This window comes from Calidris pugnax, unplaced genomic scaffold (genome assembly GCF_001431845.1).
Source record: "Calidris pugnax isolate Ruff unplaced genomic scaffold, ASM143184v1 scaffold14, whole genome shotgun sequence".
Taxonomy (NCBI): domain Eukaryota; kingdom Metazoa; phylum Chordata; class Aves; order Charadriiformes; family Scolopacidae; genus Calidris; species Calidris pugnax.
This window is the reverse complement of record NW_015090793.1, coordinates 3357453-3382108: the sequence shown is the minus strand read 5'-3', so window position 1 is coordinate 3382108 and position 24656 is coordinate 3357453. Positions and strand designations below refer to the sequence as shown.

The following is a 24656-nucleotide window of genomic DNA, read 5'->3' as shown; positions in this document are numbered from 1 at the left end:
CACCAGCTTCGTTGCCCTCCTCCGCATGTGCTCCAGCACCTCAATATCTCTCTTGTATTGAGGTGCCCAGAACTGGACACAATACTTGAGGTGTGGCCTCACCAGTGCTGAGAACAGGGGGAAAGTAATGTAAGTCAAAAAATTACCAGCTCTCAGAGAAAAAAATGTGTAAAATTCTGGGACTTTACTGGCTATTAAAATGCCAGGGCACTTTGGAAAAAAATAAATTTTTGTCAGAAAATGCTAAAGTGGCAAAGGCAATGTTTTCCAACACATATTTTGACAAGTTTCTCAATTCAAATATTAATTTAAATTAGGGGTATTTATTATTTTTATAAGTAAAACTTGACATATTTTAAAAATACTACCTTTAAGAGGGTCACAATTTAAACAAAATATTTCCCTTCATCTCATCTGCTTTTCGTTATCTTGGTTCCAACAACTCTTTTCCAAGTCCTTTATTTTCATCTGTAAGTCACGATATAATTTTTTCAGAAATTTTCAGAGTATTGATAAACATTTCTGACCTCATCTTAAGCCAGTGTGCCATGTTTTACATGGTAACTGGTTTTTCAGTAGATAAATATTAATAAGAAGTGAATTCTATGAATTGTGTAGAAACACAGGGCCAATGTTTTCCAACAGAGGATCTAAAACGTAAATTCAGCTCCCTGCTTTGTTTCCAAGTATAACTTTTTACGGACGTAGTTCAAATGGCTTCTAACACTTTAGAAAAGCTTTAAAACCTCTTTTGTTATTATCACAAACTGGCTTTCTATAAAGTTATTAAGAAATTCGGCTCATAAACCACATATTTAGTCTTAGAAGAGGTATTGCTGAATATTTTATCAAATTTTGTGTTCATCTATTAAATCTTCCAAAACAATAACACAAAAAAGTATAAAAATCTACTTTGTCCTACTCAAAACTAATCATGATTTCACCATTGAAAATACTTCCCAAATTTCAGTCCTTCATTCTGGCAATATTAACCATTCTGATTTTATTTTTTTTTTTCAAAACCAAGCTTTCATATATTTGGCTACTGATAACATTTATGGTATTGACAGACCTTGGATAAACCCATCATTTCCCCTGAACCATTAAAAATGCATTTGATTTAATTCATCTATTATTTTGTTGAGGGCCAAAACAGCAGTTTTGTGCTTCAAGCTGAGAGTCTGGCTTAGACGTGTGGCATATTATTAAATTTCTCTCATTTCTTTCCCAGGCAAGTCACTTACATCTTTCTGTTTCCACATCTGTAAAAGGGAAATCATATAACCTCTTCAGAATTCCCAGAGCTATTAACAGGAGACACCAAATCATCTACGTGCATATAAAATTTTGAGATCTTATGGCAGAGTACAACTCACAAGTGGTTTTAATACGGTCCAACAATATACCGAGCAATATTAGAATGGAACATTATTACCTCCTGAATGGCATTTTATTTCAGAAAGGACAGTTTTATAGACTTAGTCTTGGCTTAAGTCAAGTGAAAAGTTATGGCTGGACCTTGCAACAATATACAGCGTGGGAGAGTTTCAGAGGAGCCTTTGGGCTTTGCCATCCCAAAGGCCAGTAGAAACCCTGTATCCCCAGTTGTATCCCCAGTCTCTGTGTGGCAAAGATGTTAAAAATTGAGGCCCAGATGTCCTGCTCCTGTGTTACTGCACCTTGCAGAGCAAAAAAGCATTTCTCGACCCTTCAGCTGCAGCAAGTGAGAGAACCATTGCCTTTGCTGGAGCCCACAGAAAGGACAAAGTGCGAGACGCTATTATTCTCCCGGACAGACTTGAACCTTCAGCCAAACTTCCACTAATTTATGCCTGCCTGCACTGCATCACAAACAAACTGTAAAAGCACTTAAACACAGAAAATCCTACAAAGTGACGCAATGTGGAAAAAAATGAGTTCACAGGTATGGCCGAATGAGACAAACAGGATATATATTAGCACTAAAGAAGAACATCACCAGTGCGTTTAGTATCTTAAATTGACAGGAGATGTTTGCTTATTCCCAGTGATCCTGGTCTGATTCCTGTAGTCATAGTTACACTGAAGGCACAGCTTTTTCTGCAACCAGCAGTTGTCCGTTTCTGGCACCAAGCTTTGCAAGACAAACACTCCACAATCCCTCAGTGCTACCTGAGGCACTTCCCTCTCCAGACCTTTCCACAAGATCCCCTTGTGCAGACATAGTGTCTTCTTGAAAAGGAGGAGAGCATTTTAAAGTCAAATCTGAATGCTGTTTCAATGTCCAGATTGGAAATATTGTTTAAAGGATTGAGAATAGGATTGTAAGCCTGTGAATTGTAGATCCAGCAATTGCAGCAGAAATTAATCCTGTTCCATTTGGGGCAAGTAGATTAATTTCCTCATTTATGTTACCATCATATTTAAATTACTACTTATGTCCTGAACTGGCTATGCCTGACAAATAAATTCAATCTTGAAAACCAGAGCAACATATTTATAATAATTATTTTCAGCATGCTGCAGATCTTAAAATGTTGTTCAGTACTGCAGGGATGTGACACAAAAAATACTTTATAAATATGCATCCCTCTTGAAATGGGATCATAAAAATACTCAGTATTCATTTAGGGATCACAGGTGCTCGGCAGACTTCAGTATTATTGTCTTAAGTTTATAAATAAGGAAAATAAACCAGACTAATTCTGTACTTTTTACAAAATCCTGTAACCTGACCTCAAGGTAGACTGTCAAATCACATCACGTCACAGTGGTTTTGCACAAGGCAAAGGATATTACAAGGTGCAAGGCAAAAGGAAATCAGGCTTCAGGGAGGCTCAGGCTTGCTCAAGGTCATAGAAACTGAAGTCAGGTCTCCTGGCTAACAGCTCCCTGATCGAATCAGCCTACTACCACCGTCAAAGAGATTTATTTTATGACTTATAGTTAGGGATGTGTCAGCAGTTTTCTTATTATCCCAAGGAAATTAAGATTTTTGAATAGAAACATAGACCATTAGCTACATTCTTCTAAATAATTTATTTTTTTTTAGTAATTGCAAATGTGAAAGAAAAGGTTTCATTCGGTCCAGAAAAAACTTGCAAGGTGTAAAAAGGAGTAATGCTGAAAAACGGAAGAAAGAAAAGCAGGAAAACAAGAAAGCACTGGAAGGAGATTAAGAGGTGGAAGGACAGAAAGAAGTGATGAAAGGTTGCAAAGAATCATTATGAAAAAAAATGGGGAGAGATAAATACTGGTTAGACACAAAACAAGCTTGCAGAAGATTCCTAAAAAAAAAAAAAACAGATCAGGAATTATGAAGAATTCACCACTCATCTGATAGCAATCTTCGGCTATGAAGGGATGACAGCAACCCAGTGCATTAGGTACTCCCACAGATGGAAAAAATCTGTCTCTGGTACAAGCCTGAAAGAGGCCACTGTCAAGAAGGCTTCAGAGGTAGCTTAGCTAAACATAAGAGACTTCAGTTTCCAGAAGTAAGGATATTTCTCTGCCACACAGAAATACATAGTGTGAAATGAAAAAAAAAAAAAGTTTTATGTTTGCGTGAATTTTTGAAGACTATATTCAAATAAACGTGTACGGGCTGCATGAGGAGGACATGATTAAAACATATTTGTCACACAGGCCCTGCCTTTTCAGAAGAAGTTTTCTGCTGCAGGGTGCTGGGGCCACTGGGAATCAGGGTTCATTTCGGAATTAGAAACGGGTAAGCAGTTACCTTCATCTCTTTTAGTAAATGCCACAAAGAGGGTGGAATAAACAAAATCACTGGCATAGTGAGCTGTGAGATTTACTGTAGTTTAGGAGTACTGTACAAATATTTGTGCCGTGACAGAAGATTGCAGCAGCTGACTGGTTTAAGCAGCAGTGTTGCTCCCAGCAGTGTAGGGGGTAGGAGCCACAGGGATTCTCAGTGGGATGAACACTCTGCCAGCCCTGTGAAATGGTTGTGGTAGCAATTTAAACTCTGCTCATTTCCACTGTGCTTCCATGCCAACCCCAGGTGAAAAAAAAAAACAAAACAAAAAAAAAACAAAAAAAAACCTGCTGCATTTCTACTCCTGAGAGAGCCAGAGGAGTTTGTGTGGTCAGCATGAGTGGAGGGAAGTCGAACAGCTGCAGTGAAGAGAAGCAGAATTTGACACATCAGTAGATTGGAAAACACCAGCAGAGCATGAAGCGTGGAAGCTGGGACTTGTGCTCCCGTTCCATCATTGGGGAAATGAGGAGGAAACGCACAGGTCTCCAGGAGATGCAGAAGATCCATCGGCAAGCATGATGGATGTGTTTCAAACACTCTACACCATTATTTTTGGGCTGTCTGGGGAATGCGCCTACTGTATGCTGTCCTGGCAGACCTCCTGAATGGTATTACTTATCTTTCTTCAAATACTGTTCACAAGTTTTTGTATAACCTCCTTAACATTGTCCTATTTGTTAGTTGCTGCGGTTAGACTCCGAGTTAAGATGAAAGAGTTCCAAATTTCCTCCCTTCTGTAACACGGGAACCTTGATACATGCCTCTAGGCATGTTGTGATGTTCAATAAATAATTAGACAAAAGTAATCTCAGCACACAGGATAATTGCAATAGATATAAATAATCTAAATTAATCACAGGAAAACCACATCTTGTGTATGCCAATTTAGCAGAAACCTCACTCAGACTTATCTGTACCCATTTTATCCAAGGATAGTGGGCAACCAATTAAATACTTATTAAGTACCTTAAGATGCTTGTTACTAATCCTTTACCATTTGCTCTTTACATTTACTTTTGCTCTCTTGTCTCCTCTTTCCTTCTGCAAAGATTCAGCACCGCTGATATAACCACCTCTTCCTCTCTGGTTATATCTGTCACAGATTCCATGCAACCCTGAATCAGTAACTGTTCACTCTTCATATGGACACCTTTTCCTTTGGACACCATCCCGTATATTATAATTTGCCTCCTCATTGTATTTAATTCCGCAAGCTCCCTATTGCATCAGAAAATCTTCCAGGATTTTATTCTCATGGGAATGTATAACCTTCAGAAAAGACAGGTATGATCCACATAGCTATTGATTAGAAGACATTTGTAGCTCTAGCTACGACACAAGAAAGTCTCTGCCATGCCAGACAAAAGCCTAGATCTCACTCAAGTCTAGAGACCAACCACAGATAATTTTGGTTTTCCCCCCAGTTGTTATCTCAAGCAAAGGAGGAATTAACTAGTACTTGGACATCGATGAGCCCGTGGGCAGTCTGGACAAGGGAAACCCAGGACCTGCCTAGTGTCCCGCACTGCAAATCTATCACTCCACCCCTAGATTTTTCTCTGGCGTATGGTTCAGATTTAAATTTGGACCTAAGCATAAGAATCTACATTTTAAATCTGTGAAATGACATCCCAGTCTGAATTTTGCAAAATTGCCCTTCCCTTCAGACATACAAAATCAAATCCCAGATCTTAAACCCCCTCTGGTGTAGAATGTTACGCTTTGCTGTTCACGGCTCCTCTCCAACCAGCCACCCACTCAGCAGCACACATCTCCACAGGTGCTGCTTCAGACCTGCTTTCTACTCTGTGCTCTTGATTGACTACTCCTATTTCTCCAAGCAATGACCCCTGCTCATCATAATAGGATATAAAACCTTGCTGAAAATATGGTGCTTGGATTCCTTCTCTTCCCAGAATTACCAGGAGGGAAATGGATGTGTCTCAAGTGCAGAATCTTATGCACAATGGTCTCTTAACACTTGCTCACAGGCCTTTTCCATTATCACATAAATCTTTTTTATGTTGTACTCCCACCAACTAGTCTTTTTATTTTTGGCTTCACTACAGTAAACTTAATTTAACATTACGGCTTTTTGGTAGTTGTTGGTCTGCTTTTATGAGTAATGAGTTTTAGACAGGAAATTCATAAAAACAGAACAAAAGAATCTATAATAAGCATGCAGTAAAGACAGGACTATTTTTCCTTAGAATAATTGTATGCCTGAGCAGAAAAGAATGCAAAAGTTGTACATTAGGCAACAAAACCACAGTGGAAGGTCAATCTCAAAAACTTCAATTGAGAACTCTACATTAAGCATCAAATAAATCATAGGATAGAATAATAACACAGAATATCTGTTCAAGTGTGCTCATTTAGCCCACACACCATCTACCTTGATGAGTAATCCTACACACTGTGGCAAACCTACACAGTAGTCATAGCCATCTATTGTTCACTTGTATTGTTAACCAGGTTTGTTGGTTTGGGTTTTATTTGTGGGTTGTTGTTTTTCTTTTTTTAAATGAGATGCAGCCTTTGACCACTGTCAGTTCCAGGTGCTGGGCTACAAAACATTTACAGGTTAAAGGGAGCAGAAGTGAAACCACAATATTTAGAGGCAGTTCAATGTTTCAGGAGACACACATACAAAAAAAGTATTCAAAGACAAAAATGCATCCAATCAACAAGAGCTGGGGGTTCCTTCCTGGCTCCATATGCAGAAGAATTATGTAAGAGTTACACATTCTTGATGCATCCCTGTTTATATACGAAGTATGGAAAAGCCCTGGTTTCTCAAACATAGCAGGGATCAGTCAGACAGGGAAAGCTGAAGCTCCTAGCCTCCATTTAGCCAGTAAATTGTACAAATACTTTTCTAATAGACAAATTCCTAGTGATTGCTCCATATATGTTTTTAATTTTCAACTGTTTCACTCTGTTTCTCAAAGCTTTATCATACTTTTTCCACATATACATACTCACACCCCATCAAATGGCATCCATCAAATCTTCACCCTGTATGGCTTAGTTTTGGTGGTGCTACATGAACTTCTGCTGCGGATAGTAACAGCTCAGTGAAACTCCTGACTGTTTTAACTTATTGAGTTCCACTTGCATTTAATAGCTTGCTGGCTGTCAACTAGGCAAGTGCTCATCAACTGTGAATAAAAACTGGGATTTCTGCATAGGACTGCCTCTCCAGAAATCTCACAGCAAATTATGGGTGGAAAAAAACCCATCAATTACTGGGTATACTTCTGGAAGCATTTGGAAAATTTGAAGATGAACTGAAAAGTCCTGGACATAAGTCTTAAGAAAAACCATGCAGTCGGGTTACATCAGTGCTCTGCTGGTGCATCACTAGAATAAAACTGAATGGTGACACTGCTTATAAGCAAAGAACACATCATGGCAGAGAGATTATGCATCACAACACACAGACTCATATCCTGCAATTTTAAAGTTAAATCTTCCTGAAGTAACTACTCAGGTTATTGCAAGGAATACTCCATAGTTGACAAGTTCTACTAATAAAAGTGTAAGATAATTCTTCTTTCTATGTTCACAGGCGTTCTGCTATGGTCTCTAAGGAAACTGATACTTGAGTAGAATTACTCCTTACAAGTCACACTGCATTTTGACAACTTCCACTACCAACTGTTTTGCTCTGAAAGACAAATGTCAAAATGCTGTAGGACTGCATTTACCTCTAAGTGCTTACAAACATTGCTCAAGCCAGTTGCACCTTGGGAAATGCTTTTATAGCTATGGCAAATACCCTTTTGTGATCATGTGTAATTTATACTAAAGTATCAGTAGTTAAAATATTGTACAAGATAGCCTATAGCCTTATTACTATCTTAAGTGTTCTGCATGGCTTGTCAAGCAAGAATACACATTTGTCATCTTGCCTTTTAGTTTGGAAAAACATGCAGCAATTGGTTATTGTGACAGCTGGGAAATGTAAGTGTTCAACCCATTTAACCAATAAGTCAGTATACGCACAATCAAAATTTATTTTCTCTTAATATGAAAAGCCTGAATATATAACGCTTTGCTGCCTCTTTTCCAGAAGCACATAAACAGAAGGATGGATGCATCAGTTGCATTAGCACAAATGAAAATTTAAATATTCGCTAAATGTGGGAAAAGACCAGTGTGTTCATTCAACTGCTCCCCAGCATAGAATCATAGAACCATAGAATGGTTTGGGTTGGAAGGGACCTTAAAGATCACCTCCCACAAGACCAGGTTGCCCAAAGCCCTATCCAGCCCGGCCTTGAACACCTCCAGGGATGGGGCATCCACGACCTCCCTGGGCAACCTGTTCAGTGTCTCACCACCCTCACTGTAAAGAATTTCTTTCTAGTATCTAATCTAAATCTCCCCTCTTCCAGTTTAACACCATTACCCCTTTGCAATATTATGCAAACAGAAATAAAGCAAACGTGTAATTTCTACTCCCGACAGCACATGTGCCCTATAAAAATATAAAATATTTTTTTTAATAATTTAGCTTAGTGAAGCTCAATTCTGCTAACTTTTGTCTTCTGTAGAAAGAATTTACTTTGTTCAGCTGACTCCAGATTGACACTATGGAAAGCATAATTCCATACTCCGTGAAACATGTGCCTCACTTCCAAATCACAATTATAATTCTGTCTCAGAAAACAGAGAAAACAAATCATATTATTTCCCCCACATGGTACATTATGGGATGCTTGCACTATTTTACGCTATTGGCATAGAGTAATTACTGAACAGAAGATAATTATGTAAATTCTGCTGTGTAAAGTGCAGGAACATCCGTTATATAGCACACAGCACTTCAAGGCCTGCATAGAGTAGGCTATTTTATGTCACAGAGCAGTGAAAATGTGCTTCAAACGGAGAAGTTATCATCAGAGAGCTTACACAGAGAACTCACCTTCCTAATTCTACAAATTTCTAATACCGTGTCAGAATAACAGTTTCAGTGTCTCTGGTTGCGGATTTATACTACACTAAAACCAGCCAGAATGCAAAGTAAATATTAATGTATCCTTAAGGAAGCGTGAACTCCTGCCTACTGTGTTACCTCGCCTATTACTCTATTGTTTGATGGCATTTAGGGGGAGCCTACACGGTCTTTTGCAGGTAGATGCAAATGTCTTCTATTTGTGCTGCCGGCTGACTGCAATTCCACTCTGAATCCCAAACAATACAGCCACAGTTCATGCCTCCATCCCATGATTTCATCAGAGAGGCCCATTCAGAGTGATACACAAAGCCCTTTAAAGGTCTACCCTCAGAGGTTTGTCATCGTTTCTTGTCAAAACTGGGTTTCATAGCTTGAGCCCTCTGGTAACTGCAGCAACGCAAGTTCAGCATCAGAGCTCCGCTGCGTTCCGCCAGAAAAAGACCCAGACTCAGTGAATTTACCTCAATTGTCAAAAGATTGTATAGATGTGACCTTGATACAACTCTTTTCCTCATTCATCTGTTAGGCCCGTGAAAAGTACTCATTGCAACTTATTCATAGAAGGGTAAGAGAGAAAAGGAATCTGCCCCTTTCTTTGCACAGATTTAGTTGGGTTTATAAATTGCTTTCATCAGCTAGTTCAAATTCCCCAGAATTCCTGTAGTTTACCTTGTAATTTTATTCTTTTTTTATACAATCACTTTTCCAAGGAGGACTATATGACAAGGATGTCGTTGCACCTTCTGCATCTGCTAATGCACTTCTTCACAAACAGCATTATAACACTGTGGAATTAAACTTCTTAAACAATGGGGTAAGGAAGAGAAGATGTATGAACTTTTTTTCCTTTTCAATCCATCTTAAGAAAATACAAACAAGAGCAGTTCATAGGGACTGAAAATTTCCAGTACAATTTCACCTGTGCTATATAAAGCTCACTTATAATTCCAATGGCCTGAATGATATATTTGCAGCTCACGGAGTGGAGGCGTGTTGAGTGAAAGTCACTCCAGGAGCTGGTATAGCAGGAGAGAGAAACTGAAGAAATAATGTCAGTCCAAGAATCAGATTTCTAGCAAATATTTTACCTAATTGCATTCCAAAACAAAAATAGTCTTCTACCTCTTTGTGTGGAAGCTGCAGTGAGTTGAGACTCTGTTCAGACCCGCAATAGTCACGAAGTCATTTGTAGGCACCTCCACAAGATCATTCAGTCTTACTCACAATTACTAAGAACTGTGACTTTAAAGGGGTGAACTGCCTGGAGGTACCCGTGTTTCTCCACTAACTGCAGAGGGAGAGGGCTTGACTAGACACCGAAATTGCACAGAGCTGAACCCAGGTGAGGTTGATGCTCTGATGACACTGCGGTGGAAATAATAAGCATTAAATTTGCAGTCTCAGTAGTTCCACAGACAAGGTCTACAATGGGTAAACAGACTGAGAACATTGAATAACGCTTAATATGCAAAGTATTCAAAAAATACCCATCAATGTCTTTTATCTCTGCTTTCATGCGTATTCCCAGTCTCTAAATGCTAAGTGGTAGCATGGGACTACTTACACTTTAAATTTAAAGTGCATGCTCAGTTCCAGTACGCACAGTCAGCACTCCAGCAGTTTTCATTTTCAGCACATTTCAAAAGATGTAAACTGGTTGACAAAAACCCGTACCATAAAGGAACGAGTAAAACCCTGGGATTTTTGCTCAGCTCAGAAAAGGGCGTCAGAGCTCTAAAGGTTCTACCCCACCTTATAGTAATTGGACTGAATGGATAGGGAGACATTTTCTTCCATCCTTCTAACAACTTTTGTGAAATCAGCTGCTAGTCTTAGTGTCCTAATTAAATGTCTGACACCAGAAAAGTTGCCATTTTGACTGACAAAGTTCTTATGAGATCAAGACTTCCCCCTTACCTGCCATGTGTGTTTGCAACACCTCCAAAACCACTTTGGTGCTGTTGGCTACAGAATTTAAGTCCAATGCTTTCACCATTTTTGTACCATGTATGTGTGTATGTATATCTGCATGCAGAAATATGTCTCCCTATGGCATCATTTACAGGCCCTAGAAATCCTTTCTGCTCTGCTGGTTTTGTTGTTTGTATACTATTAAACAACATCTTTGCAGCACCGAGAGGACGAGGGGCAACGGGCACAAGTTGGAACATAAGAGGTTCCACTCAAATATGAGGAGAAACTTCTTCACGGTGAGGGTGACGGAACCCTGGAACAGGCTGCCCAGGGAGGTTGTGGAGTCCCCTTCTTTGGAGATTTTCAAAACCCGCCTGGATGCAGTCCTGAGTAACATGCTCTAGCTCTAGGCAATCCTGCTTCAGCAGGGGAGTTGGACTAGATGATCTCTATGGTCCCTTCCAACTCTAGAAATTCAGTGAAATTCAGTGAAATTCAGTGAAATTCATCTGTTAGGCCCAAGATTGTATAGATGTGACCTTGATACAACTCTTTTCCTCATTCATCTGTTAGGCCCGTGAAAAGTACTCATTGCAACTTATTCATAGAAGGGTAAGAGAGAAAAGGAATCTGCCCCTTTCTTTGCACAGATTTAGTTGGGTTTATAAATTGCTTTCATCAGCTAGTTCAAATTCCCCAGAATTCCTGTAGTTTACCTTGTAATTTTATTCTTTTTTTATACAATCACTTTTCCAAGGAGGACTATATGACAAGGATGTCGTTGCACCTTCTGCATCTGCTAATGCACTTCTTCACAAACAGCATTATAACACTGTGGAATTAAACTTCTTAAACAATGGGGTAAGGAAGAGAAGATGTATGAACTTTTTTTCCTTTTCAATCCATCTTAAGAAAATACAAACAAGAGCAGTTCATAGGGACTGAAAATTTCCAGTACAATTTCACCTGTGCTATATAAAGCTCACTTATAATTCCAATGGCCTGAATGATATATTTGCAGCTCACGGAGTGGAGGCGTGTTGAGTGAAAGTCACTCCAGGAGCTGGTATAGCAGGAGAGAGAAACTGAAGAAATAATGTCAGTCCAAGAATCAGATTTCTAGCAAATATTTTACCTAATTGCATTCCAAAACAAAAATAGTCTTCTACCTCTTTGTGTGGAAGCTGCAGTGAGTTGAGACTCTGTTCAGACCCGCAATAGTCACGAAGTCATTTGTAGGCACCTCCACAAGATCATTCAGTCTTACTCACAATTACTAAGAACTGTGACTTTAAAGGGGTGAACTGCCTGGAGGTACCCGTGTTTCTCCACTAACTGCAGAGGGAGAGGGCTTGACTAGACACCGAAATTGCACAGAGCTGAACCCAGGTGAGGTTGATGCTCTGATGACACTGCGGTGGAAATAATAAGCATTAAATTTGCAGTCTCAGTAGTTCCACAGACAAGGTCTACAATGGGTAAACAGACTGAGAACATTGAATAACGCTTAATATGCAAAGTATTCAAAAAATACCCATCAATGTCTTTTATCTCTGCTTTCATGCGTATTCCCAGTCTCTAAATGCTAAGTGGTAGCATGGGACTACTTACACTTTAAATTTAAAGTGCATGCTCAGTTCCAGTACGCACAGTCAGCACTCCAGCAGTTTTCATTTTCAGCACATTTCAAAAGATGTAAACTGGTTGACAAAAACCCGTACCATAAAGGAACGAGTAAAACCCTGGGATTTTTGCTCAGCTCAGAAAAGGGCGTCAGAGCTCTAAAGGTTCTACCCCACCTTATAGTAATTGGACTGAATGGATAGGGAGACATTTTCTTCCATCCTTCTAACAACTTTTGTGAAATCAGCTGCTAGTCTTAGTGTCCTAATTAAATGTCTGACACCAGAAAAGTTGCCATTTTGACTGACAAAGTTCTTATGAGATCAAGACTTCCCCCTTACCTGCCATGTGTGTTTGCAACACCTCCAAAACCACTTTGGTGCTGTTGGCTACAGAATTTAAGTCCAATGCTTTCACCATTTTTGTACCATGTATGTGTGTATGTATATCTGCATGCAGAAATATGTCTCCCTATGGCATCATTTACAGGCCCTAGAAATCCTTTCTGCTCTGCTGGTTTTGTTGTTTGTATACTATTAAACAACATCTTTGCAGAAGAAAATCTCAGCATGAAGCCAGTGTATTTAATGACTATCCAAAGAGACTTGTATAACACATGGATTCCGATATGGCAATAGTTTACTAAGCAGGCTTTGTATCTCTCATAACTTCAATTGTCTTGAGCAGGATATAGATTTTTCTAAGATAGGGTTAACATGAGATTTTTTTTGTGAACAATGGTGTGTCCTTCAGGCTTGAAATTCAGCTGTGATCTTACCGCTGTTTATTTTGCCAGACAACTGGCACAGCCACATTGCCACTAACCCCCTGTGCTTACACAGGCTTTTACACTGCAGCTGGGTGAGCTGGGAAAAATCCTCCACAGAACTCTATCTGTCTCTTACTTTTAGTTTTTATTCCCAAAGGTGAAATGGGTGTAGATTTGTATTTATTCTTTCGGACTTGAAATCAGCAGTAGATCTTACCTCTGTGGCACAGAGTCTGTGGAAACTTTGTGCTTGGTGGTAGTTCCACTTCAAGAAACAGAAAAATAACGTATGACTTTGCGGCAGATTGAAAATACATTACCGAGCTCAGGCATAAGCATAGCTTGGGTGCAAAAACTCCAGTGGCAATTGCAAGAGAAATAAAATATGTACTTAATCATCCAGGCAGCCTCGCAGAGTTCCACTGATTTTTGATTAAGCAGAACAGACAGATAAACACAACTAGCATTGTCCTTCCAATCAGTGGCCTCTGCATGAAATCAATGCTTCTGGATTACGCTGGAGTTAAAAGACCCTTATCAAGAGAAAATTCTTATTTCATGAAAGACCTACTGTGCTTGTGTTATTCACAATGTATTTCACAATTCTTGCTGTTTAAATCACAAGCATTTTGCAGACATAGAAGGGTTGTTATTGGGTTTTTTCCTCATAATTGCTCTTCCTGTTGCTTCTAATATAACATCCATTGTAAATACGCTCAATGGGTCGATTTCGCTCTCACTTATAAAGTCCACTTAATCTTTCTAGTCTCCACGAAAAGCTTTTTGGTTTGGTAATGATGCAGGAACATTTTTTATGAAAGAGTTTTAAGGAGAGGGAATTTTATTTATTTTTTAATTAAGGTTTTACACAGGATAAACATCGTTCTCAATGACAGCCTACCCAATCCCTGTGCTTTATATTAAGGAATGTGCAAAGGACTTTGTGCATAAAGGATGAAGAGGTTGAACACTAGTCCCAGAATTTAGGTGGATGTGTGGAAACCTAGAAGAGCTGCTTTTCCACTTCTATGGAAAGTCCATAGAACCTCCATTTCCAGGAGCCAATGGCCTCAAAAGTTTTCATAGTCCATCAAGGGATGTTTTCCTTTCTATATTATTCAGCAAGCATAAATATCCCAATTCCATATGTCACAAATTCACCTAAGGTGACCCGCAACTTTGTGAAAAACACACACCTATATTTTGAAAACCTGTAAAATGCACTTCACATAGTTGTAGCGTTGCATAGTTGAGTCTCAGCTGCACTATAAAAAGTCTTTTCTTTTTTTGACACATACCTTTTTCTTGTTGGTGGGACAAATGTAGAAATTGTCAATAACAGTGGAAATCCCAGGCTGTAGATTCAACTTTGTGTATAATGTCCCAAAATCTGAGGACCTGAAAGAAACCAAACATCTGTAAGTTCTCTCTTCTAAAGGCTTCAGCATTGAAACTCTGCAAAAAGAAAACCACTATGTAGCAGTAACTATCCCTTTTCAATGCTTCTCTGCCATTCTTTTGTTCTTTTCAGTGCTTATTAGCTAAAAGAAACTAAAAGGAACCTGCCACTATTAAGAATAATTTTCTGGGTTTGAAAAAGCATGGCTAGTTCTGTCTGTGTTCTGTAGTTCTCTGCGGTGCTAATTTTCACCCTGACACTGCACCGTGCAGTCACAGAAGCACAACATGTACACCTTTCCATCACCACCCACAAGGTGGGGAAAAAAAAGCTAAGCTAAGGCTCATCAGCAAGTGCTAACAGCACCTCTGCAGCTACTCAGAAAGAAGAAGAGCTAACTTCAGAGCCTGGTGTTGCATAAGAGAACAATTTGACCTGAGATCTAGAGGACTCACAATGGACCTCTACCAGAATTCATACTTGGTAAAGGTATCCATCCACTCCTCTACCTCTTTTTCAGAGGATCACTAAATTTTGAGTGAATAAAAACAAAGTCAGAACTTGGCCATCAGTATGTCATGCACAATAATCTAAGAGTATTTTAAATGTGGGCACTCGGCAGGAATTGCTTTGAATTCCTGAAAAAATACAGTGAAAAATGGCACCCGTGCTATGCACCTGTATTGGCAATGTCTAGTACAAAAAGAATGCACAAGGAAAAAGCGTAGGAAAACCTTAGTTACAAAACTCAAAGCAAGTCACATCCAAAATTGAATCACTTTGGGTGAAGCCTCATTCATTCTATATAGGATCAACTTGCACCATACGGTCTCTCCATATTTACAGTTTTTCCTTTCACATTTGGAAGGGAACTCAGACACATCTAAGGCACCTCTCCCTTCTTGACCAAGAAGCCCTCCCTAAGACAGGTGGTTGGTGGGAGGATTTCCAATTTACACTCCCCTTTTTTCAATGGAATAAAATCTCATTTAACAAACAGGGCTGAAGGTGCCCTGCCTGGTACCTTTGCATTATTCAAACAATTGGGAATATGCAACAGCTCTCATGTCCAAGAGACCCAGGGTGAGATCTCTGTCCTTCCCAGCGTGACACTGAGGAGTGCCTCTGCAGTGATTTCTGCCCTATAGCCCCATTCCCCCATGCTCCTTGCTCCCCAGCAAGCTCTACTCTCTATTGTCTCACACTCCTCGCCCAGGGGAGTCACTGCTGAAATTCATAGGAACATGAGTGAGTACAACAAGAAAGAAAAGTGAGAAACTAAATCCTTGGCTGACTGTGTCCACCATGACAGGTGGCCCACAGCCTGAGGTCTTCTCCAAGTCACCTGAGGCAGAGTGGTCCCCAAGGGGCTGGTGCCCACAGGCGGCTGCCATGTGCACTGTGTGCCCACCTTGTGCCCGCCCAGTCCTGTCCAGGATGTCACGGAAGTCAGAGGGCATGTGGTACAAAGCCAGAGGCAGCTACTTTGCTTTCACACATCCAGCTTTCCCCATGATATGAGAACTTTCAGCTGTGGTTGTGGAGCAGCATTCTGTATCTTTGGCATCACCAAGCATATTGGGCACAGAATGATAACCCTGGATCAGGTCCTAAGGGACACCAAGTCAAGAAGGGTTATATTTACCTTGCTTTTCTTCCCCCTCCACCAGCCAAAAAGTGACTGGGCATAAGCCTCTGACACAGACCACACTCACAGCCTAAAGTTAAGGGTTTATCTATTGTATAGTGACATCTGAATGGATTTGATCTGGGTTTTCTCCCCCCCCTTAATGTTGCTTTGTCTGCAGATATACGGCAATACATTACAGAAGTTAATGGAATCATAGCAATTCAGTTTTGACAAATAATTACAGAGAAATCAAATACATATAATTGTACTGCACTGGGTATTCAGCACTGAGATAATTAAAATTCTAAGGGGAATAGGATGGACAGTGCTAAACCTAATTTGCTGGAGGTGTTTGACAGAAAAGAAATTAAAGCCAAGACTAAAATACTGACTTCAGCCAGATGTACTGAAATCATGCAGAACAAATATGCATGATGGAAACAGAACCTAGTCTATTCTCTTTGAGTACAGAATATCAGGTCAGTGGCTTGCCCAGTAATAACATCCTGGGATAATTCTCTGAACCTTAAAGATGATCCAATTTACTTTGAAGAGGCAGTTCCAGGATAATACAATAGGACCACCGGAGAGTTACACTGCAGGAGGCATGGTGGCAGCAACTGTCTCAAGGTATGAAAAGGGTACAAGCAGGAAGCCCGAAGAGGATAAGCATTTCAAAGATAAAAAGTTCCAGTCTAAAACTTCCTCTTCCAAATCTTATGACTTATAAAAAGTACTACAAGAAGAGAATAAAGTTGTAACAAAAAGAGTAGGCTAAGGTAATAAGGTATTTTCAGACAAAGTTAGAAAAAGTATACAGTCAAAAATTTTTGATTTCTGGTACAAATTAGCTATCTCAAGGAGAAAAAAACCCAAACAATTCCAATCTGAGACAACAGCGTAACGTATATCGCTAAAAGTTTACCATGCCTAAAGCAGGGATACTTGGATTCACAGAAGATCTACGGAGAAAGTTATTCAGACTCCTAAATCATTTATCTATAACCCAGCCTCGAGTGAGTCAGGGAATATCAGCTACTCTTGGAGACATTTACATACAAAAGGACATAGTTCAAGGACATCATTCAAGGGAAGCACTGTTCAAAATAATTGGTTTTCCAAATCTGCTATAATCCAGAGAAAACAGGTCACTACAACTTTTTTACTTGAGATACAAATTCCAAGTTCCTGACTCTGCATATACGAAGAATTAGCATTTTGAATTAACAGCTAGAACAGAGTTCCCTGTGATTACACCACTAGTCTATAGGCAGGGTTAAGAAGGATGAATTTGGGGATCTCAGAGCATGCTTATTTCAAGAATATAAGAAGAAGAAGCACAAAATGTGGCTTAAACCAAATTAAGAAGAGGAGAAATCCTTTATATTCTTCCAGTCACAAAGAGATTTTTTTGTGTGTTAAAAAACCAAATTTGTGCTGTGTCAAAGTGTTAAGGAAAGGAAAAAAAACCCAAACCTCACAAATGAACCATCTGTGTTTATCAGTATAAATACACTATCTTTCCTCCCTAAAATTAATGAAAATATATTTCAAGGTATAATGGAAAGAGGATACATGTGTATCTGATAAGAAGAGTAAAACATCCTTCTATAACATGGTTTATTTGCAGTGGTAGCACAACAGCAGAACTCCATAAACCACAGCAAGAAGTGTAAAGTCTGACTTCTTAAAATGGGCCTGATCTGCAGTTATGAACGATCTGGGAGCAGTTAGTGAGCATTTTGGCTTTCTGTGAGACATTCCAGGGAATACAGCAAGCTATCCAGAGGCTGCTGCTGCTTGTTCTCCTGTGCGCTACAGGCTACTGATTGTATGGATGCTTCTCAGTAGAGCAAAACTCAGTGGAGGACTCACAGGACACACATCTTCCAGTATTCACGTGATGGGCCATTCAAGAGCAGTAGGACCATTAGATGCTGGAACAACACAATTACTTGTGTACTGATGCAAGTATCACACGTGTGTCTGCCAGGGCTTGTGGTTGGGTACTAGTTTCTTTGACAGCGTGTATATCTACTGAAATATGTGCCATTCTTCTCTTTTTTTCTTTAAGAAAAAATCACTTGTCACTGTAACAATGGCATATTGAAATAATCACCAAAATTAAGCAATGATATTACAGCACAGACAGAATTATGTCTTTTTAGCTTGTTTTAATACTATGAGCTCAACTGACAGTTGGGAAAATGGGTTCCAAGTGGTACAGAAATGTACCTTGATGAAACAAAATTTCCAAAGTCCTTAAAGTCTGAGGAAATTTGGGTCTCATCCTTAAAATGTAACTTTTTCATATTTGAGCTAAAATAAATTTATGCCTAACATAATTTGGAACTGTACCTAAACACTGAGTTTGGACATCTTCCAACAGAAATATTGAGAAAGAAGAGGAAATTTAACAGGTACCAAAAGAGACATGAAACAAATGTTTGCGTGTCCAAACTTCACTGTCATTATACAGCTCTCCACTGATGACTCATACCTATGATTTAGCATTACTCATTATTAGTTGTTTTTCCAGATAATATTTACAAGTATATATTAAAAAATAGATAAGAAATATTAAAATGTATACAAGTAAGATGTTTTTAAAATTTTGAGACAGATGGAAATTACATTCCCAAGTAAAATTTACTACTCAAAGAAAACGTCAACTGCAAATGCTTCCTTTCCTGTTTTCTTTTCTTTTTAATGAATTGAAGAGATGCACTGGAAAGAGAATGTTTGGAACACTTAACACACGTGTGCATCAGATTTCCTCTACCTTTCCTTCTTGAAGATTAACTCATGCTCCATTCTAGCCAAATGAGCAATCCTATACGAGCCCTATTAACCAAAAATCCTAGAAGAGAACAATAATGAGATTTCAAATGACTCGAGGATTACTTAACTAGCGAAATAAAAAGAAAGCATTTGAAAAAAAAAAACCAAACATACAATGATCTGCTGGTTTAGATTATTGATTAAAGAAAAGATTCAACTGAGATGTATGTTAAAGAATAAAGGAAGAATGCATAACACTCACTGGACTTCTTCCCACTTAATTTTCTCCAGACAGTATTGCAAATGTTGTCTGCCCACCTTCTCCTCCTTTTGGTCAGAAGAACATTCCAATATTTACAACATGAACTTTAAAGTGCAAGAGAAATTAATTCAGGTTATTGCTCTATGCTCTTGACTTACACCTAACACCAGGATTTCCTTTGTTTTCTGGTCCCTTACCTGAAAAATAGACAAACCACTATCTTCTATACCTCAAATGTCTGCAAGGAAAATAAGCATCTATACAACAGTAGAGTAATGAAGAAGTGGCTGATGGCGTAGCTAAAACAGACACATCAGAAGTTCCAAGAACAAACGCCAGGACAAACCTACTGAAAAGGAAGTAACCAGAGTATCACTAAAGAAGTGGTATGCTAATATATTTTTTTTACTTAAACAGCACAGAAGACTTCAAGGGTTCTTACATGTACAATGTGGAAATTGCAGAGACTTTGGTTAGCCTCATAAAACCTTTTTAAACAGCAACAAAAAAACCTCCAAAACCTCAAAGCCTTTCTTCAGAGTAGAAACACATTGTAACGTCGGGTTCCAGTACCCAACCCATGTATTGAGGAATTCATGCAGATGAAAGTTTCTTTAAAGGCTGTAGAAGAGTATGACTCTTAATCCAATTAACACATTACTCATCAGCTATCAGCTCTACTGGAGTACTTTCTGAAAATACCTCTCTCTGCTTTTCAGAAAAGATGAGCTTTTTTGAAGGTATGTATTTTTCCTCTCAAAACTAGAAATACAGAAATGTTTCTTCCTTAATCCAGTTTTACACTAAAGAATCAATGGTGTAGGCAAGAGCTAACAGATAAACATTTTAGCAACTTCACGCTTAGGCAAGAGAGAGTTTAGCTTTTTTTCTTCCAAAAGCACTACAAAGATGAATGTATCCTGTTTTTACTTACCAATCCATTACTGATAAAATAGATTGATCACATATGCTGAAAACATAGATATTTTTAAGAAATGTGCATTATCACAACAGCCTTTTTAGCTGAAGTGACCTGCTCTGTAATGCGCTGATGAGTACAGAACATGGTGCAACTCTGCATTTATACAGTTACAGATATTTTTACAGGTATTATGTGCACAGGAAGAGCCCTACAGCCTTGTTCACTACATGGGACAACCATAAAGGACAGGTGGTCGTTCATAGTGGCTTTTTACTGACCTGTAAATATACTTGATTGTAAAATACTGACCTAAAACAATCCACAGAAAAAAATCCAAATGAAACCAAAACACTGAACAGCTGCATTCATATCAAGTCAGAACTTAAGGAGGACCAAAATATCAACAATTCTAGAACTGGGCTTTTATTTAATGCTTTAAATATACCCAATTCAACTGGCTGCACTCAGAAGGAAAACTAGTCCTGTGTAGCTGATAATAAAAGCAAGGATTACTCTGGTAGGTGACTTTAGGGAGTCAGATCCTTCCTTAGGAACTATGGTTATTAACCTCACAGTGAGAAACAGGACACAGCCTTATTTTGTAACATACTTAAAAATCACAGAAGACAAATGCTAAACAATGCTACATGTTGGCTTCTCCCCTGAGAGTTTGACAACCAGTCCCCTGGGCTGACTGTTCCCAATACTGGCACGCCAGGCTACAACTAATGTTCCAACTACCTCAGCAGAAAGTCTTTCGAAGCCAACATTTTCCAGGAATTACCCTGTCTTAGAGCTGCCTGGCCACAAAGCATCACACGGTACGGGAACCATTCGTGTTTTCTTATGAGGGAACATGGAAGGTGCTAAACAGCTGTGTGTGTGGATGGGGGTGTAACTGCACAGAAAGCCAAGCTATATAATAGATACTTATGTACAATATCATGTTTTCCCTTACTGGGGTCTTCTGTCGTGCTCATGCACTGGTTTTGGTTAATTGCTTTATCTCTACAATACACACACACAAACTCCAGCAGTTAGCAGCACGATGTCTTCAGTATCTTTCAGTACCGTATTTAAACCCTCCTGCTCTGTACACCACCACAGCTATCTTTCCCAACCCTTCATTAGTCCTTCAATATATAGCAAACACCCTCCTCATTAGCCTATAATCTCACTGCTTATCAGTTACATTTTCAAGCTCCTCGTTACTCTGCTGCACAGCTCCAATAATGAGACTTTATATTTTACAGGCCCGCAAAACATCACCTTAGCTTCTCTTAGCTGCAGTCGTCACCTTTTCTCCCAGAAACTTAGTTCTGGTAGGACACCTGCTCTGAAACAACTGCCTTGGTGCATTAATTCCATCACCAAAACACAGCACTCACTGATGGCACGGCTTGGGAGGTAGAGCCTGTAGCCACGCTTGCAGGACACAGATATTTGTGATGAACCCGCTCAGCCATGAAACAAGCAGTGTCACAGTGACAAAGCAGACAAGACACTGCCAGGAAGAGAGGGTTATGTCTTACTTTTGTAAGAAGTGAAAGCTCTGTGCTATTTCTTCCTTCTTAGCCTTGCAATCCAAGCAGGGCTGGGGCAAGCACCAGATACACTCCCCACCATCATTCTGCCATTTGCTCTTGTTAAAAAAAAAAAAAAAAAAAAAAAAAAAAAAAAAGACTGAAAAGAATTAATGGTTTGGAAGACTTGCTTTTAACCTGTATCATTTCAGTAATCCTGTTTACAACTCAGCCCCACAACCACTTGTAGTGACCTAAATAAGGGAGGAGAAAATGAGAATGAAATGGTGGGAAATAGGGAAAGATCAACTTCTGACCACACTTTCTTCATTGAATTCAACATGTCAACAAGCATTTATCCTAAGGAACAGCTCTGTGTAGATTCAGTTTCAGCAGCTGCAAATCCAGCATTGCATTAGTAGGTCTCAGCAAGGAATGGAGTATATCATGCAGCATTTGAGGGTTTTGCTACTGAGAGACAGTTCTGGCATATTAGAAACATAAATAAAATACCAGAACTGATAACTCACATGGTGCTACAAAAATTATTAATATTAATTTGGGGATTTTTGTACCATAAAAATGCTAGCTGGATTAGAGTACAGGAAGAATTTTATCGTGAGGTGTATATTTTTTAATAAAAAGGCTTTCCTTCATAAGTTGAATTCATTATTTCTGAAAGTACTGTTGGAAAAAAGAACCCAGTGGCTTAAATATTTAATTACTATCTACAAAAGACATGAATACTTCACTTCCTATATAGTGTTAACTTCCTTCCACCAATTTGAACAACCAACCTTTGAAAAAAAGGTGTGTTTGTTGAAAATTTAAGGCGGGGGAGAAAGAAGAAAGAAAGAGAAGCCTTTGGTGCTAAAATGCCATTTTCAAAAATTATGCTTACTATGTTGCCAAAAGTGGAGACATCCTTACATGATTTCTCTTTTGTCAATGCTCTGACTGGAAATGCGTAATTACAAAGGAAAATTTCTCATCTCACATACTTGCCTTCTTTGGGGAAAGGGCATTGTTTAAGAACATTTTCTTGAGGTTTGCAAGGAACATTCAAATTTTCCCCCATGGAAAAATGCTAGGTATTTCCCACAGCCCAGGCTTTTTATTTAAACCACTACATCCAGCTGAAATATTTCTGAAACAAATTTATTCTCAGTCAGGCAGCTCCTTGGAAGGCAAGAAGGATGTTGGGATGTATGAGAAAAGAGCATTTGGCCTTGTGCTTTCTGACCAGAACAGCAAATTTTCCTGTAATTGCTGGATAGATCTGAAAGCAACAAGAACATTTACAAAATTAAAACAGAACTGATAATAATTTAATAAATAGTATGTGCACATTCACATGCAATTACGTATTCCTCTAGTAATGGGCTCTGCCAACTATAATAGCCAGCTACTTACTCTTCAGTAAGTAGAACTCTTCTTTAACTCCATTTGTTGAAGTTTTTGCTTTTGCTGCTGAAGTGCTGACCTCAACTTTATGATTGTTCTGGGGGAGGCAGGAGGGGGAGTGAATTATATGGCCAGGTTGTAGCACTTTATAAAAAGGTAAATGAAATCACTGTTTTGTCAGTAATATGACTGTGGTACTCTGCACCTGAAGCCAAATGCTTGGCAGAACTGAGGGAGTAACTGGACATTTTTATAAAGAATGAAAATATCCTAAACAGTAAGTAAATACAGATAAACAGAGTCTGGAAGGTATCAAGCCTTATGCTGAGTGTATTAGAGACACGTCAGCTGCCCCACAGCTGCCTGTTGTGGGTTTTTTAGCATGCTTCTCTGAAACTGCTAGTACACACTGTGGATGGAGGCTGGACACTGCTCAAATGCAACTCAACTTCATCCAGGATATCAGTTCCTACATTCTCGGGTCAAAGGAGCAATCATTCTCAGTTATCACAATTGCATCAGGAACAAAGCCTTTATGAGGAATTTTAAGGCATCATTTTGAATTTCTCTCCTGCAACAGGAGTTCATTGTCTGTGTCAAAACCACCCCCTTCCTCACCCACGTCTGTCCATGAACGAGGTTTCCATGATGCATCTGAAGTCATGAAAACATTCAGAGAGTTAAACAAGATCAGCTTTTCCTGACAGCCTTTAAAGTCACCGTGAGCCTGTGCCACCTGATGTGGCAATTTGCAGAACACAGTGGGAAAACCTTCAGTTAAGGATGGGACCTGGGGTGTGACAGTAACCAGGGGCTCACCTGAGGGTGATGCTGTAACCAGGGCGATTGGAGAAACTCAGGTGCTCACAACCACTTCAGCACCATTTGTCTCTGTTACTGGCTAATGACCCCCGTCGTAATCTCCTAATAGCCTTCTACAATTGCTGAAGCTTTTTTTTTTTTTAAATTTATTTTGTTTAGCTCTCTCAGCAGCCAAATTTCCCTTGCAGTCATTCTCCTGTAACGACAGTGACACCTGGGGAGGGCTGAGCCCATCAGCTGTAGTTTGGCCTGCTGTTGAACTTGGCAAGCCAACAGCACATAAAGCCCCAGCAGATGTTTCTGCTTTTATAGCAGCTCTTCCAAACCCTTGGCCAGACATAAATCCAAAATAGATCCAGAAAAGAGACAAACAGTGCCACCATCATGGCTCTAAAAATTAGGAGGCAGAACCAGCCTTTTCTGCAGGACTCTGAGAGACCATTAGCAGCAGAAGGCGCCGTGAAGTGTTGCCATAAATTATGCAGACAGACCGTGAGGGCCAGCCACAGCAAATGCAGCACATTTCGCACTGCATCGCAGTTTGCTAGGAAACAGAATCTTAACACAAATACATGCATTTACATAGGAGTTTCCAAACTGAGAAGATCACACTTCATAGCAACAAGTGCAGGAAGCAGGCAGTTTTATGGCCATTAACACTTTCACATGGATCTACAGCGCTTCCACGCCGTGGTAATGAATGTTCTAAAAATAAAACAGTAAGGAGATGATCCTTGGCAGAAGGCGTCTTCTAAATATATGCCATTCTGGATCTATTCTGTAAAAAGAAAGCTGCACTAAGAGTGTGTTCACAGCAGATACTGCTTTATAGGAGAGAGGGTTGATATATACCAGGGTGACACGCTAATACATTCATTCAC

General features: G+C 39.4%; 1 protein-coding gene across 1 annotated transcript in view; it reads right to left on the bottom strand.

The window, feature by feature from the left end:
* The window catches only part of SORCS2 (sortilin-related VPS10 domain containing receptor 2), a 555781-nt gene that overhangs the window by 266637 nt on the left and 264488 nt on the right, over positions 1-24656 (bottom strand). The window contains exon 4 of the mRNA XM_014966703.1: positions 14331-14430. Within this exon, the coding sequence (XP_014822189.1) occupies positions 14331-14430 (100 nt within the window). The remainder of the gene's footprint in view (positions 1-14330; positions 14431-24656) is intronic.